The sequence below is a fragment of the Saimiri boliviensis genome, chromosome 18 (genome assembly GCF_048565385.1).
Source record: "Saimiri boliviensis isolate mSaiBol1 chromosome 18, mSaiBol1.pri, whole genome shotgun sequence".
In the NCBI taxonomy this organism is placed as follows: Eukaryota; Metazoa; Chordata; class Mammalia; order Primates; family Cebidae; genus Saimiri; species Saimiri boliviensis.
Window position 1 is genome coordinate 12,145,306 of NC_133466.1, and position 27,437 is coordinate 12,172,742.

Consider the following 27,437-nt stretch of genomic DNA (forward strand, 5'->3'; position numbering starts at 1 on the left):
TCTGCCTGCCTCAGCCTCCCAAAATGTTATGTTGGGATTACAGGCATGAGCCACTGCATCCAGCAGCCTGGCCAACACAGTGAAACCCCATCTCTACTAAAAATACAAAAAATTAGCAGGCTGTGGTGGTGCACCTGTAATCCCAGCTGCTTGGGAGGCTATGGAAGGAGAATTGCTTGAACCCAGGAGGCGGAGGTTTCAGTGAGCAGAGATGTTATCACTGCACTCCAGCCTGGGTGACAGAGTGAGACTCCACCTAAAAAAGAAAAAGAAAAAGGAAAAATAAGCTGTGTGCACACATACCTCTTCTATCTGTAACGGGATGCTTGGTGGAGTGTGAAACCAGTATTTAATCAGGCCTCTGTATTTCAGGACCAGGAAGAAACAGGCCCCTGCCAGCACCAACATCAACGAAAATGCTCCCACAGAGATCAGGATGACTTGCTGAAGCTTGGTGGAGGCTAAAAAGAGGACCCGAAGGTGAACAGAATGACCATCCTACACACAACACAAACATCAGCTAACGTTTCGTCCATGCTGCTTGAAGAGCATTCCTGTCCTAGTAAAATGGACAAGTCCCCCTACCCTGCCCCAACCTGGTATGCTTACAGTGATAGCTAAAGTCAATCCTGTAATGAAATAAAGCAAGTGGTAGGTGTCTGGCAGCCTCTGCTACTGCAGATCGCAGGACAAGCTCATTATCCCTGCAGCTCAATGTGCTCTTCTCACTGGGTCTCCCCACTCCCACCACCCATGACCTCATAAGCATTCCTCAGTTTCACTATTGGAGGAGTATTCTTTTCCCCGTTCAGAAAGGACATAAGAAGGTATATTTTACCATCTGCCATGATTCTGTAGCAAGATGTGTTGCTTAAGTGCCCGTTTACGTTACTTTTGTTCCAAAGCAGTTGTGCCTGGACTTGTAAACAGTATACTCTGAAGGGTTTTAAGTTACCCAATGAAATGGAGTTGCTTCTGAAAGGGCCTTTGACCTAGAAATAAACACGACAAGCACACACGTAAATCACCTGAATGAACAAGGCCAAGCTGCATCCAACTGTTCTGATGCTTCCCGAAATTCACTGTGAAAGCGAAAGCCAAAGGAGAACGAGATGCTATTTTGAGCAGGTCACTGGCTGGCAGCGGACACATTTTGTGTGTGAAAATTGGTGTGCTGTGTGCCAAAGAGGCTGACGGCTTTAGAACTGTGTTTCTGGCTGTGAGGTCTCAGAGGGCCCATTGTAGTAACTAGACTTTACTAAATCCCAATTTCTAAGATAACCTTTTTCTCCATTAAAATTAACATTTGGGCCAGATGCGGTGGCTCATGCCTGGTAATCTCAGCAGTTTGGGAGGCCAAGGTGGGCGGATCACCTGAGGTCAGGAGTTCAAGACCAGCCTGGCCAATATCACAAAACCCTGTCTCTACGAAAAATATAAAAATTAGCTGGGTGTGGTGGCATGCACCTGTAATCCCAGCTACATGGGAGGCTGAGGGAGGAGAATCCTTTGTACCAGGAGGTGGAGGATGCAGTGAGCAGATACTGTGTCCCTGCACTCCAGCTTGAGTGATAGAGCAAGACTCCAGCTTGAGTGATAGATCAAGACTCCATCTCAAAATAAACTAACATTTTGTGTGTGTGTGTGTGTGTGTGTGTGTGTGTGTGTATGTGTGTGTATTTTTTTTGAGATGGAGTTTCACTCTCATTGCCTAGGCTGGAGTGCATTGGTGGTGTGACCTCGGCTCACTGCAACCTCCACCTCCCCAATTCAAGTGATTCTCCTGCCTCCGACTCCCGAGTAGCTGGGACTACAGGCACCTGCCACCATGCCCAGCTGATTGTTGTACTTTTAGTAGAGACAGGGTTTCACCATGTTGCCCAGGCTGGTCTTGCATTGCTGGCCTCAGGTGAAGCACCTGCCTCAGCCTCCCAAAGTGCTGGATTACAGGCGGGAGCCACCAGGCCCAGCCAACATTTTGTATTTCATGGTTAATCTACCTCAAGTTAGTCAACAAAGATAAAATTATTCTAAGAAAGAATGTTCCTTGCATTCCCAGCCTGCTTCTAGCTTGACCAAAATGTGCTTGATGGCCTTAGGGATTTGTGTCATCAGGAGACGCCTGGACCCCAGACGCCAGGAGGATTCTGTGCCCTCCCCACGTGCCCTGCTGCCCCCAGCAGGCCTTGCCGCCTCCCCGCCTGGTCATCCAGGCAATGGCTCCTCACTCTTGTCTTGCCAAAGTTGTCACTGTCCCATACTGAAGTGAAAAACAGTGAGTGACACCCTATTATGGCAGCATAGGGTTCCTTGCAAAGAACTGTTTTCTAATTTTGAGATACACTATAAATCACTGCAGCCACAAGAAATGGTGGCATCACATATGCTTGAAAATATGGAAAGGTAAGGCGGCTAAATTGTTGACTGGAAAAGGCAGATCAATCAAATACAGAACATGTTGTTGTTATTGTTGTTGTTATTATTATTATTATTATTATTATATTTGAGACCGAGTCTTACTCTGTTGCCAGGCCAGAGTGCGGTGGCGTGATCTTGGCTCACTGCAACCTCTGCCTGCTGGGTTCAAGCAATTCTCCTGCCTCAGCCTCCCAAGTAACTGGGATTACAGGTGCCTGCCACCACGCCTGGCTAATTTTCGTATTTTTAGTGGAGACAGGTTTTCACCATGCTGGCCAGGCCTGTCTCGAACCTCTGACCTCAAGTAATCTGCCCGCCTCGGCCTCCTAAAGTGCTGGGATTACAGGTGTGAGCCACTGCACCCAGCCTGGGAATTTGGATTTCAGGTTTATCCCTCCCATTCTCAAACTGGTAAGGTGGCTTACTGTCCCTACACTGTTTGCACAAACAATGTGGCTTCTTTATGAGGAACATCTGCTTTCCTTCTGGGGGTTGGAATTTTGGTATATGCTAGATAGAGGGTGCCTATGTGTCTAGCCCCCAGTAAATTCCCTGGGCACTAGGTCTCTCATAAGCCTCCCTGGCAGATAACAGTTCTCATGTGCAGTCACAGCTTGCTGGTGGAGGAATGAAGTGCGTCCTGGACACTCAGCTAGGGGAGGGTTCCTGGAAGCGACCTCAGGCCCTGCGGACCTTCCTCCATGAGTCTTTTCCCTTTGCTGATTTTGCTTTGCATCCTTTTGCTGTAGGAAACCAGAGTGTGGGCCAGGTGTGGTGGCTCACACCTGTAATCCCAGCACTTTGGGAGGCCAAGGCAGGCAGATCATTTGAGGTCAGGAGTTCGAGACTACCCTGGGCAACACAGTGAAACCCCATCTCTACTAAAAATATACAAAATTAGCCAGGTGTGGTGGTGGGCACCCATAATCCCAGCTACTCGGGAGGCTGAGGCAGGAAAATCGCTTGAACCCGTGAGGCAGAGGTTGCAATGAGCCAAGATTGTGTCACTGCACTCCAGCCTGGCAACAGAGTGAAACTCTGTCTCAAAACAAAAAGAAAAAAAGAAATCAGAGTGTGACTCTGCTGAGTCCTGGGAGTCCTTTGAGTGGCCTAGGGGTGGGTTTTGGGGACCTTAACACACAGACTCACAGCTGAAACAAAGATCCTATCTGTGGCTTTCAGAGTCATTTTCATCCTTTAACCTTTTGATCATGGATGCCAAGTACAGAGGCTTTGGTCAAATGGGGAAAGGGGCTTGGGATCCCTCACAGCTGCTCCTCTTCACAGGCTCTAGCTTATAGCTCGGTTGTTTCATTTTATACACAAGGAAGCTGCAGCCCAGAGAGGCTAAGTGACGTGGAGCTAGAAGGCAGTGGAAGCCTGTTGTGTGCGCTCTTCATTAGGGCACACTGATCAATGAGGCTGGCCCCAGGGACCTGGAGCAGAGTCCTCTAGTGCTGGGCGGCCCTGCCCACCTCTAGGATGCAAGTGCAACTTGCCCTCTGGAGGCTGACAGTGTAGAGAAGCAGAGGATCTCCATCCTAAAAAACCAGAAGTATGGGTAGGCTCTTGGGGAGGGAGCTCGGCCACACGGTGCCCTTGAGCGAAGAAACCAGCCAGAGGGTGGAGAATAACATGGCCAGAGCACCCGCCCCATCTCCTGCGTTGCCAGCACCATATCCGGTGGGTGAGGATAGACTCCTGGAATCTGCCAGGCTCCCTCTATCCTAATCAACCCAGATCTTGAGCTCTGATTTAGAAAAAGTATTTTTCCCTATTTCCTAGATGCTACATCTGTTTTTCAATGAGTCTCACCCTTCCCAGTTTCATACTCCCCATAATGAAATGAAGAGGAGGCTGGGGACAGGGGCTCATGCCTGTAACCTCAGCACTTTCAGAGACCGAGGTGGGCAGATCACTTGAGACCAGGAGTTCGAGACCACCCTGGGCAACATGGCAAAACCCCATCTCTACAAAAAAAATTTAAAGAAATTAGCCAGGTGTGGTGGTACAAGCCTGTCCCAGCTACTCAGGAGGCTGAAGTGGGTAGACCGTGTGAGCCCAGGAGGCGGAGGTTGCAGTGACTGAGATCGTACCACCATACTCCAGCCTGGGTGACAGTGAGACGCTCTCAAAAAAAAAACAGTAATTAAAAAAAAAAATGAAGAAGTGCAGATATAAAGTATGTGGCAGAAAAACATGGTGGTCAAGAGCAGGGCTCTGAAGCTAGATGACTATGCTCTGCTCTGCCAGTGGTTCAGGACTGACCTGGGGCAAGTGACTTAACGACTTGGATTCCCTTTCTGCAAAACAGGTTGGTATAAAGATGAAATGGGCTGGGCATGGTGGCTCACACCTGTAATCCCAACACTTTGTGTGGCCGAGGTGGGCGAATCGCCTGAGGTCAGGAGTTTGACACCAGCCTGACCAACATGGTGAAACCCCCTCTCTACTAAATACAACACTTAGCTGGGCATCAAGAGTGAAACTCCATCTCAAAAAAACAAAACAAAACAAAAAAGATGAAATGAGATGAAGTGTCTAAAATGCTGGCCCAGAGCCAAACATAAGGGACGCTCTCAATAAATGTACGCTATTATCATCCAAAAGTTGACTTTAGGAAATCATGAAGTTCACATAGAAAACAACCTCATTAAATGCAGCTGGGATAATTTAGGCCCTGGAGAAGCTTCAAGGCCACCCTGTTTTGTCCTGTACTCCCCGAGGCTGACGAGGCCCCTCTGATCTCACACACCTCTGTCAATGTGACCACCTGCCACAGTCCCTTGTGACTTGCGTTTCTGACCAATCTAAGCACCTGCAGTTCTCCACACGTGCCATGCCTTCTCACAGCTGCTGGTACTGCTCTCTGGAAGGCTCCTTCTCCCTCCAGTGGGCCTTCCCCCTATTTCACATGTGCCCTCCTCACAAACTGTTGAGACGTTTATACAGTTAAGCCTTGTGAGCTGTAGTCATGGATTCCCCATGGAGAACCAGGCCCGCTAAAACCTCCTCCAAACTGCAGAGCGTGGCAAAGGCATTGTGAGCAGGGCACCAGCCAAGTGTGGACCCCTCGCAAGCGAAACAGACTGGCATCAAAGGGCGGCCAGCCCTTCAGATGGACCTGGCGGAGGGAGGTCTCAGCACATGGAGTGGGAAAACAGGTCTTGAAGAGGATCATGGAAACAGGCTCAGGACTCAGCCTCCATGGGGACACGGGGACGCCCTGTTCTAGCCCATGTTAAAGATGTTTTTCTTTTGCTAAGACAGAAACGGCAAAGGAAAGAAAATATAAACAAAAAAGGAACATGCTCTTGCCTTTTGGACTCCAGCTTCTTCCCAGTAATAGACATAGTACCAAAAATAGGCTGTGGAGGTATGAGGGATGTCAAAGGGAGAGGAGAACCTGATGATGAGGGAGCCTTCTCCTGGGGTCACCTCGATGTTTTCTGGAGGCCCGACAGTCACTGAAAAAGAATTACAAAGAGAAAACCATTATATATAGTGTGTGTAGATACATACACACATACATATTTTTATTTATTATTGTTATTATTTTTTCGAGATGGAGTCTTGCTCTGTCGCCCAGTCTGGAGTGCAGTGGCGTGATCTCAGCTCACTGCAACCTCCACCTCCCAGGTTCAAGCAATTCTGTCTCAACCACCCAAGTAACTGGGATTACAGGCGCATGCCACCTTGCCTGGCTAATTTTTGGATTTTTAGTAGAGACAAGGTTGCATCACGTTGGCCAGGCTGGTCCCGAACTCCTGACCTCTTGATTGACCTGCCTCAGCCTGCCAATGTGCTGGGGTTACAGGTGTGAGCCACCGTGCCTGGCCTATTTATTTAATTAAATGTATTTATTTATTTTTGAGATGGACTCTTGCTCTGTCACCCAGGCTGGAGTGCAGTGGTACGATTTCGGCTCACCGCAACCTCTGCCTCCCAGGTTCAAGCAATTCTTCTGCCTCAACCTCCCAAGTAGCTGGGATTACAGGCACCCATCACCATACCTGGCTAATTTTTGTATTTTCAGTAGAGACTGGGTTTCACCATTTTGGCCAGGCTGGTTTCAAACTCCTGACCTCAGGTGGTCTGCCTACCTCAGCTTCCCAAAGTGCTGTGATTACAGGCGTGAGTCATCGTGTCCAGCCATATTTGTATTTATATTTGCAGTGGGGTTGACTCTGGACGCACAAGACTGTAAGAGGCTGCTCTAGGCAAGAGGCTGCCTTCAAGTCAGCCTCCAGGTGGAAGGAGAGGGCTTGAGGCATCCACAGTGTGGCCCAGAGCAAATCCCTCTGGCTCCGCAGGAGGCCGCTCCAGTGCCAGGAGGAGACATTTCACCAGGCAGGTGCAAAAGCCTCCCTGACTGAAAGGCCACCAGAGCCAATGTCTCTTATAACAACTCCCTAGGAGTTGTCTCCAGGGCTTCTGCAAAGGACATGCCCAATTACAGGAATCACTGTGCTCAGCAGATCCCACAGATATGGCTTTCTACCAGGTATTTAGGATTTTCACAGCTGAGATGCAGGTTACCAGTCAGGGGCCATGTGACCATAAGCAGTGCCACCTAGTAACATGGGGGACATGGCACCTTTATTGTCGGATTTCCAGAGAAACAAAACTGGAGGGTTAACCGAAGGTCAAGTTTTCATGCAGAGGGGAAATGATTTTGTTAGCCCTTAACTACAATATATATATACAAAATTCCTATATAACTGAGCAAAAGTGGTATTTATAAACTTTATGTACATTTGTCTCCTAGCTTCTTGTAATACTATGTTTATTGATTTATTTAAAAAGTTTTTTTTTGCGACAGGGTCTTTGTCTATTGCCCAGGCTGGAGTGCAGCAGTGCAATCGTGGCTCACTGCAACCTCCACCTCCCAGGTTCAAGTGACCCAACCACTTCAGCCCTCCAAGTACCTGAGATTACAGGCCCGTGCCACCACGCCCAGCTAATTTTTTTTTTTTTTTTTTGTAAAGCTGAAGTTTTGCCATGTTGTCGAGGCTAGTCTTGAACTCCTGGGCTCAAATGATCCTCCTGCCTTGACCCCCAAAAGTACTAGGATTCCAGGCGTGAGCCGCCAAGCCCATGCTGTATTTAAACACAGTAACTGAGAAGTATCACCATGGTAAGTCTATTTGTTAAGGCTTTTCACAGAATTCACAGGTCAGGCTAGAACTGTGACTCATAATGTGCTATCAATGAGGGTTATAAAGCATTTATTAAGTAAGCATGTACATTCTATCATTCACCACAGGAACTCAGATCAAAGTACAGGTTGGGTCCTGGAAGCTCTAAGAGCCCTATGTCTGCATGTTTTATACCGAGAGACAATCATATCACTGTGGGTTCACAACATCGAAGTTGGCTTCTCTCCCCTGGGCACTCCAAGTTGGCGAGGGAGAAGTGCATGATCTGGCCAAACTTCTCTCCATGCAAAAGAACTGCTGGGTTTGTATCTGTGCCCTCCCATTCGTTCTGGTGGAGGTGCTAAGTCCAGACAACGCCCAGTGGCAGAAGCAAGGGCAGGCCTGGCCCACCACCAGCCATAGTGATGTTTGTGGATTGACTACTAGTGACAAAATACACATTCTCCAGCTTCTCTGGTCCCAGCTAAGTGAGCAGAGCGTGCAGACGTGTATGCAGAAGCACCTGTAGGGCCTGGCTATAGGACACGTTCTTTGGATATTTCCATTAGCACGTGGGAGTCTGGACACCAGCCACAGGTGGCCACTGCCTGGCTGAATGCACAGGGCTGAGACCTGCCCTTGTGAAGACAGTCCCAGCCTGGAATCTGGTATCAACCCTGTAAGCCTCGTCTCTAGAGGGGAGAACAATCTGTCTCCTCTCATAGCACTGGAGGAAGGCTGGTCCGATGGAACCCTGGGCAATGTGTGCAGCCTCCAGGCTACTGGCCTTTCCATGAAGCCTTTCATGGATCAGTGTCACCGCCAAATAAGGGTATTGTGGGCGGGGCACAGCAGGCATGGTGGCTCACACCTGTAATTCCAGAGCTTTGGGAGGCTGAAGTGGGTGGATCACTTGAAGTCAGGAGTTTGAGACCAGCCTGGCCAACATGGAGAAACCCTATCTTTACTAAAATTACAAAAATTAGCCTGGCATGGTGGCGCGTGCCTGTAATCCCAGTTACTCGGGAGGCTGAGGCAGGAGAATCGCTTGAACCTGGGAGGCGGAGGTTGCAGTGAGCCAAGATCGCGCCGCTGCACTCCAGACCGGGTGACAGAATGAGGGTGTCTCAAAACAAAAAAACCCAAACAGAAAACCAAATAAGGTTGTCCCCATTTCTCGGATGAGAAAATGGAAGCCCGAAGGTGATATTACTTGCCCAGAGAAACACAGCCAGTCAGTGGCAAAGCTGGGATATGAACCCAGGTGCAGGTGATGCCAAAGCCCGCACCCTCCGACCACCATCTCACCCCTCCACTCGGTAACCACCTTCATGTCCATTACTGATTCTAATGCCACCAGCAGAGGTGAAAGTGGCAGGTGTGAGGTGAGCCCCCACTGTGTCAAGCTTTTCCAGCATGGGGGCAGAGAACAGCAGCCCGGCCAGTAACTAACAGAAACATGCCAGGAGCAGTGGCTGGCTGGTTCCGGACCCACTGTCACCACACATCCGGTTTTTGTTACCCTCTCTTGACATCTGGGCAGTGGCAGTAACTATCATCCTTTTTTTTTTTTTTTTAAATGGTGGAGTTACGCTCTGTTATTCAGGCTGGAGTAGAATGGCATGATCTTGGCTCACTGCAACCTCTGCCGCCCAGGTTCAAGAGATTCTCCTGCCTCAGGTTCCTGAGTAGCTGGGATTACAGGCGTTTGCCACCATGCCTGGCTAACTTTAGTATTTTTAGTAGAGATGGGGTTTCACCATGTTGGACAGGCTGGTCTCGAACTCCTGACCACAGATGACCTGCCCGTTTCAGTTTCCCAAAGTGCTGGGATTACAGGGGTGAGCCACCGCACCCGGCCGTCATTACTTCTTTTCATACCCCTAAGTCCCATGTATTAGATACTCTATAGCTCAAGCAGGGGCTGGTTCTCTAACCAAGGACAAATGACTTGTCCACAGCAGACAAGAAGCTGACAGAACTGCCCTGTCATCTGCTCTGTCCCTCACAGAATCTAGCATCAACCACTGATTTTTTTAAAATACCTTAAAAAAAAAAAAAGAGAGATGGGGTCTTGCTGCGTTCCCCAGGCTAGTCTCAAACTCCTGAGCTCAAGTGATCCTCCCACCTCAGCCTCCCAACGTGCTAAGATTACAGGCATGTAATCTGAAAAACTCTAAAAAACTTAAATATCTCTCAAAAACTTTTTAGGACAGAAAATTTCAAACACATAGAAAGTAGAGAGAAGATCATAACAAACATGCATGAACTCATCACCCAACTCAATCAACTGTCAACTCGTGGCCATCAGCTGTCAACTCGTGGCCATCAACTGTCAACTCATGGCCAGTTTTGTTTCTTGGACACTTTGCCCTTGCCCTTCCTGCTCTTTGGATTATTTTGATTTCTTTGAACAGATCTCAGCCACCACATCATTTCATCTGCAAATGCTTCAGTTGTACCTCTAAAATATATGAACCCTTTATATTTTTATGTTTTTATTTTGTATTTGTTTTTGAGACAGCGTCTCACTCTGTTGCTCAGGCTGGAGTGCAGTGATGCGATCTCAGCTCACTGCAACCTCTGCTTCCTGGGTTCAAGTGATTCTCCTGCCTCAGCCTCTGGAGTAGCTGGGATTACAGGCGCCTGCCACCACGCCCAACTAATTTTTGTATTTTTAGTAGAGATGGGGTTTCACCATGTTGGCCAGGCTGGTCTCGAACTCTGACCTCAAGTGATCTGCCTGCCTCCGCCTCCCAAAGTGTTGGGATTACAGGCGTGAGCCATTGTGCCCGGCAGGAATCCTTTTTATTTCCCCAATTTTTTATTGCAGTAAAATACACAAAACATAAACTTTAACATCTTAACCAGATCACTGCCCCGCTTTAAAAAACATAACCAAACACCACTGTAACACTGAAAATAAGTCAACAATAATTGTTCATTATATATCAAATGGTGATCACATTTCCTCAACTATCTTATACTTTAGTTTGTGTAAATCAAGATCCAAGTCAAGTTTCATGCCCTGTGTGTGCATAAACCACAGACACGGAAGAAACGTCTGGCATGGCTGACCATGTGACAAGTGAATCACCAGAGGAACGAATGTAGGAACTGGTATCTGAGGGTTCTTCTGTCTCCTTCCAATACCTGGGTACACATTTGTTCATTCAGTCATTCAGCAAATATTTCTTGAATACCGACTACATGTGCCTATTCTGCAACATAAAAGAAGCTGCACCAGAACAAGTGAGGGTGATCAGAGAGCTACGCTAGCATCCCTTTTAGCATGAGGTTAGCAAGCTTTCTCAGTAAAAAGCCACAGTAAATTTAGGCTTTGTAGGCTCAAGAGTTGCTACTGCAACGATTCCATCACTATAGTGTGGAAGCAGCCATAGACCCAGTAAAAGATGGATGTAACTGTGTGTTCCAATAAAACTTTATTTACGGCCGGGTGCGGTGGCTCAAGCCTGTAATCCCAGCACTTTGGGAGGCTGAGGCGGGTGGATCATGAGGTCAAGAGATAGAGACCATCCTGGTCAACATGGTGAAACCCCGTCTCTACTAAAATACAAAAGAAAAAAATTAGCTGGGCATGGTGGCACGTGCCTGTAATCCCAGCTACTCAGGAGGCTGAGGCAGGAGAATTGCCTGAACCCAGGAGGCGAGGTTGCGGTGAGCCGAGATCGCGCCATTGCACTCCAGCCTGGGTAACAAGAGCGAAACTCTGTCTCAAAAAACAAAACAAAACTTTATTTACAAAAACAAGTGGTGGGCCAGATTTGGCCTGCAGGCTGTAGTTGGCCAACCCCTGGTTTAGCAAATCACACTCCACTAGCATCAGCCTTTAAGGTCAGAGTGTGGGTATGACCATCCTATCCCTTTGTCTGCTGGTCATTTAGGGTGAGAGGCAGGACAGAGGTGGGTGAAGTTGATACTGCAAGTGAAGAAAACCTGGAAAGTATAAAGGAAGTTCTATTCCCAAGTTCTCTTACCATTCCGATAGTGTTGAAACCAAGGCATCGTTACCCAGGGAGAATGGAGTGCTCCCAGCTCAGCTCGAAGGCGTAGAGTGACATTGAAATCCATTGGGAAGCCCGCTGAGGGGCTGGCGGCAGTGAAGTCACACTCTGTCACTGTGATCTGCGTACAATTCACCCCTATGGACGTGTCCACTGTCAGCCATTCATCACCGCTGCTGGGAAGGAAGAAAAGGATTTCAATTTACAGAATTCTCTCTGCTTCTTTTTCTTTTTTTCTTTTCCTTTCTCTGACAAGGGTGAGTTTGAGGATTCTCTCTGCTTCATGTGGCAGTTTCCCCAGAGCTTTTGTTCAAAACACAGTTTTATTGAGATACAATTTATATATACCATACATTTTTCCTTTTTTTTCTTTTCAGTTTCACTCTGTCACCCAGGCTGGAGTGCAGTGGTGCAATCTCAGCTCACTGCAACCTCTGCCTCCTGGGTTGAAGTGATTCTCCTGCCTCAGCCTCCTGAGTAGCTGGAACTACAGGCACAAGCCACCACACCCAGCTAATTTTTTTTTTTTTTTTTTTTTTTTTAAGTAGAGATGGGGTTTCACCATGTTGACCAGGCTGATCTCAAACTCCTGGCCTCATGTGATCTGCCCACCTCAGCCTCCCAAAGTGCTGGGATTATAAGTGTGAGCCACCATGACTGGCCACTACTTCTATTTTTATTTGTAGAGCTGGAGTCCTTTTATGTTGCCCAGGCTGATCTTGAACTCCTAGACTCAAGTAATCCTCCCGCCTCAGCCTCCCAAGGTGCTGGGATTATAGGCATGATCCACTGTGCCCAGCTGTGGTTTTTAATTGTCTTTTAATTGTTGACTTGTAAGAGTTCGTTATCTATTCTGCATACAAGTCCTTTGTCAGATATATGGCTTGCCAATATTTTCTCCCATTCCATCCCAGAACTGATTTTAATACTTCAAACTCAGTCTCTGTTGCCTATATTTTGGGAATGGAGCTGTGTCAATGCAAACTCTAGTCCTGCTTCCTGCTGCTGCGGGGTTTCTTTCCACCCCATAGCTGCCCATTTAAAAAGGATGTATCTCACCCATATGAAAACCCTGCCAAATACATGGCTACACATCCTTGTGAATGACAGTGCCTTTCCCAGAGTCCCAATACCACACCCCCACGTGGGACTGGGACTCTATTCCCCAGCTCTGATCTCTTTCCTGTAGGTTCCAGACTTCAGAAAGGCTAAGGAGGTGGCTCCTGGGAGCCTGAGTAGGGGCAGTGGACAGTGTCCCTTCTAAAACAGCAACCATGGCCCAGAAAGCAAGACCATGGGAGACAGGAGACAGCCTGATGACCCCTCCGTGTCCCCAGGCCCACTGGCTTTCACATACCACACATGCTTCTAGCTGTACCTCTGACCCTGGCCAAGATGTATCTTTTTTCTAAGTGGCAAGGGACAAGATGAAAGCCACTTCAAGATGCGTGTCCAGAGCTTCCACGAAGACACCTGCCATAGATACCTACTACCCAGCCCCAAGTTGACAAACCCTAATGGGAAGAGGGATCGCAGACCACAAGCCTCTCCTCTCAGGCGGGGGTGAGGAGTGTGCTCTGGAAGAGGCGATTTCAAGGCAGACAGATATTGAAAGACCCTCTAACCACCCCGCTCCTCCTCCTCCAAGAGCAACATGCATGGCTCTTCCTCAAAGGCAGTGTGGGGCCTGCTCCCCAGCACCTCGACCCTGCGACTCAAGAGCTATGTCCAGCCTTTGCGAGGTCATTCACAAAAGTGTTAAGTCCATCCTCTTTGACCCAGAAATCTCTCTTCTAGAAGTGTAAGAATCAGATATGATTTATGTGTGAGGACATGACTTAGGACAGGGACAAGCTGCCAACTGTCTACTCCCATGACTGGGGAAAAGCTGAACACAGCACATAATGAAACATACAACGTCCACACTGAAATAAGTGTATGAAAAAATCCTCACACTTCACTACGTTAAATTAAGAGAAAAAAAGGAAATAGATCTCAAAGGTTTGACCCCAGTTTGGTTTGGTTTATACACAATACACACACACACACACACACGTTCAAACAAGAGAATGAATTTAGAAAAAAAGTCTAAAATGAGAATAGTGGCCGGGCATGGTGGCTCACACCTGTAATCCCAGCACTGTGGGAGCCCAAGGCAGGCAGATCACTTGGGGTCAGGAGTTCGAAACCAGCCCAGCCAACGTGGTGAAACCCCATCTCTACTCAAAATACAAAAAAATTAGCCAGGCATGGTGGCAAGCCCCTGTAACATCCCAGCTACTTGGGAGGCGGAGGCAGGAGAATCACTTGAACCTGGGAGGCAGAGGTTGCAGTGAGCGGAGATCGTGCCACTGTACTCTAGGCTGGGCGACAAAGCGAGACTCTGTCTAAGAATAAAATAAAATAAAATAAAATAAAATAAAATAAAATAAAACAAAATAAGAATAATGATTATTTGTGGAGTGTAGAATAACAGGTTATTTTATTTTTTTCTACTTTTCTAGATTGTCCAGATTTTCTATAAAGACCATGGATTGCTATTAAAATCAGATGAAAATGAAAAAAATGTTTGAGAAGACAGGGCTGGGCAGGCCTGGGGAGGGGCTGGCAGTACACCAGGAGGCGTGACCTGGAAGGGACCTTGCTGCCTGACTACATTTTCAAGGAAAACTGAAATCAGGATTGGGTTTTTTTTCCTGTTATTTATTTTTTCTAAGTGAAAAAATCCAGATTTCTTAATGTTAGCAACTAACTGGAAAAAACAAAAATCAAACACTGGGAACCAAATAGCCTGCAGCCACTGTCTGCTACCCGTGATTCAGACTTCAAATTCTCCCATAAAGTGCTCCATGTAATTTTGGTCTTGCTACTCTGACTGTCAAAAAACAAAGGCATCTTCATTTTTAATCACAGCAATGCTTTATTGTAGAGAAACAGGGTGGAAATTTAAGTCCCACAAGCCTCAAGATTAATAGAAAGTCCCAGGTCGGGTGCAGTAGCTCAAGCCTGTAATCTCAGCACTTTGGGAGGCCGAGGCGGGTGGATCACGAGGTCAAGAGATCGAGACCATCCTGGTCAACACGGTGAAACCCCGTCTCTACTAAAAATACAAAAAATTAGCTGGGCATGGTGGCGCGTGCCTGTAATCCCAGCTACTCAGGAGGCTGAGGCAGGAGAATTGCCTGAACTCAGGAGGCGGAGGTTGTGGTGAGCCGAGATCGCACCATTGCACTCCAGCCTGGGTAACAAAAAAAGTGAAACTCCGTCTCAAAAAAAAAAAAAGAAAGTCCCAAACATGTGAAAGTATCCAAAAAGAAATGCAAAGGCTCTCTTCCATCATCAAATCTACAAATCGAAAAAGAAAAAGAAATCATCCTCAATTACAACTTTTTCTAGCAGGAACAGTCGCATGTACTATAACCTGTTTCTTTTACTAAAACCAACCTCTAGGTTGGGTGCAGTGGCTCACGCCTGTAATCCCAGCACTTTGGGAGGCTGAGGTGGGTGGGTCACCTGAAGTCAGGAGTTCCAGACCAGCCTGGCCAACATGGTGAAACCTTGTCTCTACTAAAAATACAAAAATCAGCCAGGTGTGGTGGTACACGCCTATAATTCCAGCTACTTGGGAGTCTGAGGCAGGAGAATCGCTTGAACTGGGGTGGTGGAGGTTGCACTGAACTGAAGGTTGCAGTGAGCCGAGATCACACCACTGCACTTTGAGATTCTGTCTCAAATTAAAAAAAAAAAAAAAAAAATCCAACCTCTATCACTGAGAAAATATCTACACAATGCTTTCTGAAAAAAAAGACAAAGTGAAATAGGTTAGTCTATCATATGAAACTCTATCAAAGGCTTTTTAAAAAAATGCAATAACATTTTCTCCTATTTTTAGAAGCATCTCTTATGAAAACCTGCAAACATATTTCCCTGTTCAAGGCCAAGAAATGCTAAGCACGTAAATCAGCTGTCAAGGTTAAGTCAATACATCAGCTGGGACACCCCCAGCAAGCTTCTGGTGTAGCTTGAGGGTCTTACATTTGCTGAATGCTGAGGGTAGCCAGCTTCATGGCCTATGGCCTGAGCATCCACATCAAGCTGCGTTCTTACAAAGGCACTTCATTTGATGCGCTGCAGTTGCCATCTTGAAATTCTTAATACTTTTTGAATAAGGGGTCTCACATTGGGGCTAGCAAATTGTGTAGCCCGTTGTGGTGGATTGCTCCGTTAATTATATGTGACTTAATGTTGGTAATTTATAACTACTGAGGGAACAGATAAATGTGATATAGAGATAACTCTCAAACCTTAGGTTAGCACCAGTTTCTACTAAGCAAATACTGTTACAACAGACATTTAAAAATGAATAAGAAAGGCCAGTGTGATGGCTCATACCTGTAATTCCAGCACTTTGGGAGGTTGAGGTGGGTAGACCACTTGAGCTCAAGAGTTCAAGGCCAGCCTGGGCAACATAGTGAAATCCCATCTCTTCAAAAAATTAAAAATTAGCTGGGTGCAGTGGCATATGCCTGTAGTCCCAGTTACCTGGGAGGCTAACGTGGGAGGATCCCTTGAGCCCAGGAAGTTGAGGCTGCACTGAGCCGTGATCATGCCATTGTACTATAGCCTGGGGGGACAGACTGATACCTTGTTTAAAAAAAAACAAAAACAAAAACCCAAAGCATAAGAAGTAGTTATCTGAACCAGGTAGGGTGGCACACACTTGCAATCCTAGCTACACAGAAGGCTGAGGCATGAGAATCGCTTGAACCTGGGAGGTGGAGGTTGCAGTAAGCCGAGACTGGGCCACCGTGCTCCAGCCTGGGCGACAGAGACTGTGTCTCAAAGAAAAAAAAAAGTTATCTAGAAACCTACTCCTCTAACAAATCAATTGCCTGCAATTGTTCCACATTACTTTTCTTTTTTTGTTTTTTACAGGTGGGAGCCACTGTGATCAGCCCCTTTCTGTTCTTGACAATAAATACACACCACTTGCAACTTTTCAGTAAAAAGTGAATAGAAATTTACCTTAACAAAAATAAGAAATAAAAAAACCAAATACATGTCAAAGTTCATGGAGTTGCAGCTTCTACCAGATGACATACAATCATGCTTTCTAGTGGCCGCCTGTGGTTTAGTGTTCACGTGTAATAGCAGGCTACAATTTGCCCTCTTCCTACTGAGGGACATGAATATACGCTTCCATGTATCTCTTCAGGATTGCAGTTTTGCTTTCTCTTTTCTTTTGATGGGGGGTTGAATGATCTGTGTAGGGTAAAACTACAGTGAAGGCTGGGTGCGGTGGCTCACACCTGCAATCCCAGCACTTTGGGAGGCCCAGGCGGGCAGATCATTTGAGGCCAGAAATTTGAGACCAGCCTGGCCAACATGGCAAAACCCCATCTCTACTAAAAATATACACATTAGCTAGCCGTGGTAGTTCATGCCTGTCGTCCCAGCTACTCGGGAGGCATGAGAATCACTTGAATCCAAGAGGTGGAGGTTACAGTGAGTTGAGATTGTGCTACTGCACTCCAGCCTGGGCGATACAGGGAGACTCTGTCTCAAAACAACAACAACGACATACACACACACACACACACACAAGAAAGTTACTATGGACATTTCCATAACTTCAAATGTCTGGTAGAATTACTCTCTGAAATGACTATGCTAATTGATTCTGCAAACAGCATCAGGTGAATACAGGTGAACCCCAATCCCATCTCACAAGCACTGGACATCATCATGTGTTTACATTTGGTTTACTGAATAGTACAAAATGACTTAGCCAATAACTTTACCTTACTCTTTAATTAACCTACTTAACAATGCAAACAAAAAATAACAAAGGATGTGGACTTTGACCTCTTTCTGTGTGTATGTATGTATGTACTTTTTTTGAGACGGCGTCTTGCTCTGTTGCCCAGGCTGAAGTGCAGTGGTGCGATCTTGGCTTACTGCAACCTCCGCCTCCCGAGTTCAAGTGATTCTCCTGCCTCAGCCTCCTGAGTAGCTGGGACTACAGGTGCCCGCAACCCCGTCTGGCTAATTTTTGTATTTTTAGTAGAGAAGGGGTTTCACCATATTGGCCAGGCTGGTCTCAAACTCCTGACCTTGTGATCTGCCTGCCTTGGCCTCCCAAAGTGCTAGGATTATAGGCGTGAGCCACTGCAAATCAAGTGATGGCCAATTCTGCAGAAGCTTGAAAAGGTAAGAGAAAGATGAAGAGTCGGGATAATACACAAAATGGAAAACCAGTGGAGAAACTGAGAATTGACTGTAATTAACCAAAAACATTTCTGATCAGGTCCTATTTGGTCTATAAGGTTAAAGCAATCAGATTTTTAAGCCCGAAGATGAAGACTAAAAGCTGCCTCCTGCCCTCCATGGAGGAAGCCTATTTTTATAACCCTTCTCCTGAAACCAGTAAAAGAATAAACTTTCCACCAAAGCAAGAAGCTATGTGGTTAGACAGCAGAGTTGTGACTGCCGGTTTAGTTTAAGCCTTCAGATGAGTGGGAGGTTGTGGAACCTCTGTCCTCAGAGGTTTTACGAGTTCCAAGAAAGATGTGCTTCCCACAGGTTTGATAACAAACCGTGCACAGAGGCAGGAGCTAGTAGGTGGCCCTAGGGTTCCCCACGATGTCCCCACAGCTCCCGGCAAGGATCCAACAGAAATACTGGCTTACTATTTAAACTGCACCCGGTAGACCACAGGCCTCGTGCCATTGCTCAGGGTCACTGGCTCCCAACTCAGGACCTGTTCTTCGTTGTACAGACGAATCCTCGGGTGCTGAGGAGCGGGCAGCTGGGAAAGAGAGTCTTGAGGGGGACAGAGAATAAAAAAGGGGGAGGGGAGGAGAGAGAGGGAAATTATTACAAAAATGTTTCAATGCACATTACCTACGTCAGTCACACAACTCAGTTTTTGTGAAAGTGCACAAAGGGAATTACCAGGTCCCCGGGGCGTGGCCCCACACCCCGGCTTTTGGCTACAAAGATGGCCCTACTGGTACAGGCAGTGAAAAAAGAAGAGAGGCACCTGGGGCAGCCTTTCTGCCTGAGGGTCCCACGTGTTACGAACAGGTCCCGGGCCCTGGAGTCTGGCTAGACTGGGGTCCCAGTTCTACCATTAGCAAGCGCATTGGGCTTGGGGCAGGTCACTTCACCTGTCTGAGCCTGAGTTTTCTTTTTCAGGAATAAGGGATCAATAATGGTACACCCACAGGGCTGTGGGGAAGACTAAAGTGGTGATCATGTGACATGCATTAGCTTCAGATTTAGTACCAAGGGAGTGTCTGGTAAATGTCCACAAATATGTGTACACATGCATGCACTACACATGCACGAACACCCTAATCGGGTACGCAAAGCCCAAGGTGTGGGGAGAGGGCAAGGAGTGCCAACTTCTGGGCACCATCAGAGCTGCTGTGTTTCTCAAGGACCCCCAGCATCACAATCACTGGGGTGTTGGTTAAAATGCAGGTCCCCAGGCCCCAACCCAGACCAGGAAATCTGCATTTTCAACAAATTGCTTCTCATGCACATTAAAATTAGGCGACAATATGGCCAAGCGCAGTGGCTCACACCTGTATTCCCAGCACTTTGGGAGGCCAAAGCAGGCAGATCACTTGAGATCAGGAGTTCAAGACCAGCCTGGTCAACATGGCAAACCACTGTCTCTACTAAAAATACAAAACTTAGCTGGGTGCAGTGGTGATTGCCTGTAATCCCAGCTACTCAGGAGGCTGAGGCAGGAGAATTGCTTGAACCCAGGTGACAGAGTTTGCAGTGAGCTGAGATCGAGCCACTGCCCTCCAGCCTGGGCAACAGAGTGAGATTCTGTCTCAAAACAAAGCAAAATAATAATAATAATAATACTAAACAGAGAAAGAAAAGGATATACTTTCCTGGAAACACCATCAATATCAGAATCCCTCCCTTTGGGGTGACCTGGAAGAAACAACTTCAACTCCTCCCTTCCCCAAGCAGATATTTCACAGGGAGCCTTTGGTCTTAGAAAGAAAACATAATTAAGAAAAGACTTTTGACCAAAAAGATTAATGAGAAATGCCCAGAAGGTGGAAGAAAGGTTAGAAAAATATGCTTTTCCAGAATTCAAAGCAGGAAATTCAAGCCACACATTTTTGGGAAGTGCGTACAACCTCAAAGAGATCAGCCGACAGCCTGACCACTGGCTCCTCTTCAGAAGGCCAAGTCTCTGGCCATTTGTTTAGTTATAGGATGCCCTTCCCCTCCACACCTACGAGCTCTGGGTGACCTTCATCCAACCAGCTAACAACACTTCTCCTGACACATGGTAGGCCTCACGACAACCTGAGCTGAAGGCACAGGTGGAGACGTGTGGTGGGAGGCAGGCCCAGTGGGCGTGCTGCGGCTGCTGTGACCTAGCAATCCTCAACGTGAGCTGGGGACTGAATGCCCGCTTCCAGAGAGGCATGGTGGCGGGTGAGTTCTCCCTGACAGTCACACAGGCAGGCCTGCATAGCACCCTAGCTACACAGACAAACATCCACAGCACTGCCTTAGCATTAAGCTAAGAATTAAACCCAGGGAAACTGATGCCCAGACATCAAACCCAGAAATGAAACACACGTCCTACACAGGCTTCTCCCAAACCTGGAGCAAGTCGAGATAACAGAGGTAGCTGTTGGAAGAGATTTATTGGAGAGTCTAAGGCAGCTCTCCAGACCAAACTATAAATGAGATGAGATAGAAATCAACACTCCTGGTGGGGTGCATGCAGTGGCTCACGCCTGTAATCCCAGCACTTTGGGAGGCAAGGTGGGTGGATCACCTGAGGTCAGGAGTTTGAGACCAACCTGGCCAACATGGTGAAACCCCATCTCTACAAAAAATACAACATAGCCAGGCATGGTGGCACACACCTGGAGTCCCAGCTACTTGGGAGGCTGAGGCAGGAGAATGGCTTGAATCTGGGAGGTGGAGGTTGCAGCGAGCCGAGTACACCACTGCACTCCAGCCTGGGTGACAGAGTGACACTCCATCTCAAAAATAAACACTCCAGTACCACAGTCCTCATTAAATAAAAGTTAGGAGACAGGCTTTGAAGGTACCGGGGCCCTCACAGCTTGATTAGACTTAGAAAGCACTTTTTCGTTCTCTAACCTTCTAGTTGAAACAAAATTAGTTACCCATAGACTTAGACAATGTGCAATACTGCACATAGGCACATAACCCAAATCTATATAAGCACTAAGAAAATGGTAACACTTTGAGCTGGTCTCGTGGAATTAGCCCCAACCTTCCCCTTGTGTCCCGTTACAGCAATAAATTCCCTTTTTCCTAGTTTGTCTGCTCCTAGTTATTGGGGCCACAAGAAAACGCAGCTGGACCCGGCTCTTTCCGAAAACAGGGTGAGTGCCTGCTTAGGGCTGGGCATTCAAAAAATCTGACAACGCCTTTTATTTGCTGCGCTAGGTTCCTCTTAGCACTGTAACACATTACCACCAACCGAGTGGCTCCACACAACCCAGATTTAGCTGGGTGTGGGAGCGCACACATGTAGTGCCAGCTGCTCAAGAGGCCGAGGTGGGAGGATCGCTGGAGGCCAGGAGTTCGAGACTGTAGTGCATGCCCTATGATCACCCCTGTGAACAGCCACTGCACTCTAGCCTGGCCAACATAGAGAGACCCTATCTCTAAAAATAAATAAATAGTCAAATCCAGATTTGTTTGTTTGTAGTTCTGCCGGTCAGAAGTTTAAAGTCAGTCTCACTGACTGAAGTCAGGTAATCAGCAGTGTAGGGAAGTCATAAGCCCCACAGGCTGGTGCGCCGGAACACAGGGATCAGCGAGTCCCACACTGGGCACCAGAATGGAGGGAGCCAGCCATCACCCGTGGTACCCTGACTTTGGTGGTGACAAAGGAATGAGAAAAAGATTAAAAGAAAAAGTGGGACCGGGGGGGGGGGCATCACTTTCGAACTCGGGGTACTCACAGCTGTTCAGGTGCCCAGTGTGGGACTCGCCGATCCCTACATTCTGGCGCACCAACATGTGGGCTCATGGCTTCCCTACAAGCAGGGCTGGGGTCCTTCTGGAGGCTCCAGGGGAGAACCCATTTCCTTGTCTTCTAGGGGGCACTACCATTCTTTGGCTCAGGGCACCTTCCTCCAGGTTGGCATGATCCTTCTTTTCTCCCTGGTACCAACCCTTCTGTCTCCACTCCATCTTTTGGGAACCCTGTGATGGTATGAGGCCCCCTGGCCCAACAATGCAAGACCATCTCCCCACGTCTGGGCTCTGAAGTTACATGTGCAAAGTCCCTTTTGTATGTCAGGCAGCACATTCCCAGGTTCACAGGCTCTGAGGAAGAGGATGTAGACATTTGTGGGGACCATTACTCCGCCTTCCACACCTCCGTTCACCATCTCCCGTCTCTGGGGAGGAACCAGCAGAAATAGTCTCTTCTTCCTGTCCTCCCTCTCTGGGCACCTCCAGCTCCCCAATCTAAGCATTCAGTTGAGAAAGGAAGCAACCTAGGGGCTCTGGGGGGACAAGAATAACTTGAACCTGGCAGGTAGAGGATGCAATGAGCCAAGACTGTGCCACTGTACTCCAGCCTGGGTGACAAAGTGAGACTCTGACTCAAAAAAAAAAAAAAAAATTATTGTAGGCTGGGCATGGTGGCCCATGCCTGTAATCCCAGCACTTTGGGAGGCTGAAGCTGGTGGATCACAAGGTCAGGAGTTCAAGATCAGCCTGGCCAAGATAGTGAAACCCCATCTCTACTAAACATACAAAAATTAGCCAGGTGTGGTGGCATGCACCTGTAATTCCAGCTACTCGGGAGGCTGAGGCAGAGAATCACTTGAACCTGGGGCACAGAGGTTGCAGTGAACTGAGATCGTCCACTGCACTCCAGCCTGGGCAACGGAGCAAGACTCAGTCTTGGGAAAAGAAAGTTATTATAATTAAGACAACGAATTTGCTGAACCTTCTTGCCTGTTGAGGAACTTCCTGTATAATCTACTACATCTGTAACATATCTGTAACTGCTTTTAATAAATGGAAACTTCTCCAAAGGCAAAGCAATTATTGGTATGTTCTCCCATAAAATGGACCCTGCTATCAACAACAACAACAAAAAAAATGAAGCTTATTGAACTGGACTAATGGATTAATGGTTGAATCCCATCTTACACTACATTAGAGAACAATTATTCTTATTCCTCAAAGGGAATGCTTTAAAGAAGGAAAAGCACATGCTTAGAGAGGGCATTTTAAGTGACTCAACTGTCAAAATCTCATTTCCAAAACCTTAGCTTAGGAAACCAAGAGACATGTGGAAAAGCAAGAGGAAAAAATAACCACACATTTAAACATAAACATGACCTGAGCACTCTCCCTAGGCAGTCTCAAATACCATATCGAATTCAGAAATTAGCCACTTAATCAAACTTCTATAACCATCTGAATGCATACTGTCTACTTCTTTACAGAAAATGTTTGCCAATTCCTGGCTAGGAGGGTGGTGTTCAGACTTGAGTAAGCTGAAAATCCTTCACAACCTTATCCCAAATGGATTAATCATCACCACTCTCTAAAACACCATAAAACTCCACCCTATTTTCTTTTGGGCCTACATAATTTCGCATATTTTATTTCTTCTTTTTTTTTTTAAAATCTGAAACTCCTATTCATGCTTCAAAACCCAGCTCAGTTTGTTCTTCCTCTATTGGACTTTCCTCCACTCTTCCTGGCAAGTAGTGTCCTGTAACATTTTTAAATATTTCTATTATAGTACTTTCGAAAAATCATGGCAGATAGTGTACGTGTATCTATTATAGTACATATGGTAATGCAGTTACCTTATTTGTTCTTCTGACAATGTCTCTAAGTAGACTATTCTCTACATTGACTGTCTTAATAATTTTTATATGCTCAGGGACTAACACTAGGAGCATTTAACTAACAACCGGAGAAGGGGAAAAAAAAAAAACAACCAGTGAAGAAACTCTGCCTTCCTGACCCATTCCACTGCCTTTCATCTATCTACCCCAGATCCAGGCATTTCAGACTTTATGCATATTTAAGAGTAGGAGGGCCAGGGCACAGTGGCTCATGCCTGTAATCCCAGCACTTTGGGAGGCTGAGGTGGGTGGATCACCTGAGGCTGGGAGTTCGAGACCATCATGGCCAACATGGTGAAACCCCGTCTATATTAAAAATACACAAATTAGCTGGGTGTGGTGGCATGCGCCTTTAGTCTCAGCTACTCAGGAGGCTGAGGCAGGAGAATCGCTTGAACCCAGGAGGTAGAGGTTGCAGTGAGCTGAGATCCTACCACTGCATTCCAGCCTGGGTGACAGAGCAAGACTCCATCTCGAAAAATAAAAATAAAATAAAATAAAAACTAGACATCAAGTTACTGACCTAGATTATTTGGCTCTTCCTATCAAGAAAGGTTTGACTTTCTAGGGAGTAAAATAGAGATATAACCTACTTTGAAAGAATGGCTGAGCAAATTAAGAGAGGAAATGTATATAAAGCACTTGGCATCTCATCTGACCTAGAATAGTGGCACAATAAATGTTACTATCATGATCATTTATAAAGGTAGCAAATACATTCCGGCTACATGATATTTTCACTTGCTGAGATTATGAACACTCAGCAGCTTACCCAGTGGACATTCACATGCAATGGTTTTTAAGTTGCTGGGTACTTACTGTCTTTCTCGGTGGTCTCTAAGCATATGAGAAGCTTTGGATGTTCAAGTCAGCAAATAATGACAACAAATTCTGCTGCAGCCAGGCGCGGTGGCTCACGCCTGTAATCCCAGTGCTTTGGGAAACCATGGGTGGATCAGGAGGTTAGGAGATTGAGACCATCCTGGTCAACATGGTGAAACCCTGTCTCTACTAAAATACAAAAAACTAGCCGGGCATGGTGGCACGAGCCTGTAGTCCCAGCCACTTGGGAAGCTGAGGCAGGAGAATCACTTGAACCTGAGAGGCGGAGGTTGCAGTGAACTGAGATTGTGCCACTGCACCCCAACCTGGTGACAGACTCTATCGCAAAAAAAAAAAAAAAAAAAAAAATTCTGTGGCACAGTACATATTCAATTCCCTGAAAAAGTCAGCAGCAGTTGCTACAATTACAAATAGAAGCCTTAATTCCTCAACACTCAGGTAACTAACCAAACTGTTGATTTACTGCAAATAGCTACTACTTAACAGGGCATTGCTACAAATTGCCTTAGGTCCCATATTTTATACATTCTATCCTTATAACAACTCTAAGGGATAGATACTATGTCTCCCTTTAAAAAACGTGCTTCTGGAGTCCGGCTGGGTGGCTCTCATCTATAATCCTAGCACTTTGGGAGGCTGAGGCGGGTGGATCTCTTGACCCCAGGAGTTCCAGACCAGCTTGGGCAACATGATGAAACCCCATCTCTACAAAAATACAAAAATTAGTCAGGTATGGTGACATGCGCTGTAGTCCCAGCTACTCAGAAGGCTGGGGTGGGAGGATGGCTTGAGCGCGGGAGGCTGAGGCTGCAGTGAGCTGTGATGATGTCACTGCACTGCAGCGGGGGTGATAGAGAGATACTGTCTCAAAAAAAAGTTTCCAACACTCTTTTTTTTTCTGTGACCATAAAAGCAATTTCATAATTACACCTGTAAGTTATGGGAAAGTGTGAAAACCCTTCTACCACCAATTTGCCATATGATCATTGTGAATATTTTCACTTTGTGTTTTGACTAAAAAAGGGTTTTTCTTGAAAACATCCATTGGGTTTGTTTTTAAGCTGTTTAATATGAAAATGTTCAAATAGTTGCAAAATAGAGATTAAAGCGCTACTAGTTTTCTTTTTTCTTTCTTTTTCTTTTTTTTGAGACCGGAGTCTTTCTCTGTTGCCCAAGCTGTAGTGCAGTTGCATGATCTCAGCTCACTGCAACCTCTGCCTCCCAGGTTCAAGCAATTCTCCTCCCTCAGCCTCCAGAGTAGCTGGGATTACAGGAGCACACCACCATACCCAGCTAATTTTTGTAGCTTTAGTAGAGACTGGGTTTTCAACATGTTGGCCAGGCTGCTCTCGTCTGGAACTTCCAACCTCAGGTGATCCACCCACCTCTGCCTCCCGGAGTGCTGGGATTATAGGTGTGAGCCACCAGGCCCAGCTGCTACTAATTTTCAAAGGATGGAACCAAGTGTTGTTTTTTTTTTTTTGTTTTTGTTTTTTTTTTTTTTTGAGATGGAGTTTCGCTCTTGTTACCCAGGCTGGAGTGCAATGGCACGATCTCGGCTCACCGCAACCTCCGGGGCTCAGGCAATTCTCCTGCCTCAGCCCCCTAAGTAGCTGGGATTACAGGCACGCACCACCATGCCCAGCTAACTTTTTGTATTTTTAGTAGAGACGGGGTTTCACCTTGTTGACCAGGATGGTCTCGATCTCTCGACCTCGTGATCCACCCGCCTCGGCCTCCCAAAGTGCTGGGATTACAGGCTTGAGCCACCGCGCCCGGCTGTTTTTTTTTTTTTTTTAAAGACAGAGTCTTGCTCTTGTCACACAGGCTGGAGTGCAGTGGTGTGATCTCAGCTCACTGCACATCTGTCTCCTAAATTCAAGTGATTCTCTTGCCACAGCCTCCCAAGTAGCTGGAACCACAGACGTGTATCACCATGCACAGCTAATTTTTGTATTTTTGGTAGAGACGAGGTTTCACCACGTTGGCCAGGCTGGTCTTGAACTCCTGACCTCAGGCAACACAGACCAAAACTTTTTTTTTTTTTTTCAGATGGAGCCTTGCTCCCATCTTGCAGGCTGGAGTGCTGTCTCGGCTCCCTGTAACCGCCATCTCCCGGGTTCAAGTGATTCCCCTTCCTCAGCCTCCCGAGTAGCTGGGATTACAGGCATGCATCACCACACCTGGGCTAATTTTTGTATTTTTAGTAGACATGGGGTTTCACCATGTTGGCCAGGCTGGTCTTGAACTCCTGACCTCAGGTGATCCACCTGCCTCGGCCTCCCAAAGTGCTAAAATTACAGGTGTGAGCCACCGTGCCCAGCCAGACCAAAACTTTTGTAGAATACAATAAAAGTTAATCGTTAGCAAGATGTACAGGCACCTGGATATTGTAGCAACATCAAACTATAAAGTTTCTAAATACATCTCTCAACCTCTGGACTCAGCGCAGGTGAGTCACAGACAGTCCACAGACCACCACTAGTCATTCCTCTCAAGTGTGAAGTTATCGGCCTGCCTATCCCACACCAGGGCAATCATCAGCTCATTAGGAGGAGGCCTAGGGAGGGGCATACACATGTTGCTCAAGATTTAAAGCCAAGTCCAAGTAAAGTCAGGATTTGAACCTATCGGTGTGACTTCCATGGAAAAACAGTTAATTTCCTCATGTGCAAGGCACCCCAGATCAAGGAGCTATGGAACCCAAGGGCCTTTGCAAGGAATGCCCCAAGAAGAAACAAAGCCCCAACACCAGGTTACAGCTTCGAATAGGAAGAATCTTCTAAGTTCTCAAGACAGTTTCAGGGTTGTCCAACCTATCACTCTCTCCACGGGAAAGAATCCAGCAAACCAAACACAGATACACACACAACAATGTTCTCCCTACACCTTTGCCATTACGGTCTTTTCCTCCTTTTCTGTTTTGTAGACAGTGTCTCACTCTGTCACCCAGGCACGATGTCGGCTCACTGCAATCTCCGCCTCTCCTGCCTCAGCCTCCTGAGAAGCTGGGACTACAGGAACGCGCCACCACACCTGGCTAATTTTTGTATTTTTTAGTAGAAACGGGGTTTCACCACATTGGCCAGGCTGGTCTAGAACTCCTAACCTCATGA

At 46.8% G+C, this 27,437-nt stretch overlaps 1 protein-coding gene across 1 annotated transcript in view; it reads right to left on the reverse strand.

The window, feature by feature from the left end:
- Nucleotides 1–27,437, reverse strand: part of IFNGR2 (interferon gamma receptor 2) — a 31,687-nt gene that overhangs the window by 2,291 nt on the left and 1,959 nt on the right. Inside the window, exons 2-6 of the mRNA XM_039480581.2 lie at nucleotides 18,271–18,403; nucleotides 11,555–11,757; nucleotides 5,737–5,885; nucleotides 839–992; nucleotides 304–461 (exon numbers count right to left, since the gene is read on the reverse strand). Coding sequence (XP_039336515.2) covers nucleotides 304–461; nucleotides 839–992; nucleotides 5,737–5,885; nucleotides 11,555–11,757; nucleotides 18,271–18,403 — 797 coding nt within the window. The remainder of the gene's footprint in view (nucleotides 1–303; nucleotides 462–838; nucleotides 993–5,736; nucleotides 5,886–11,554; nucleotides 11,758–18,270; nucleotides 18,404–27,437) is intronic.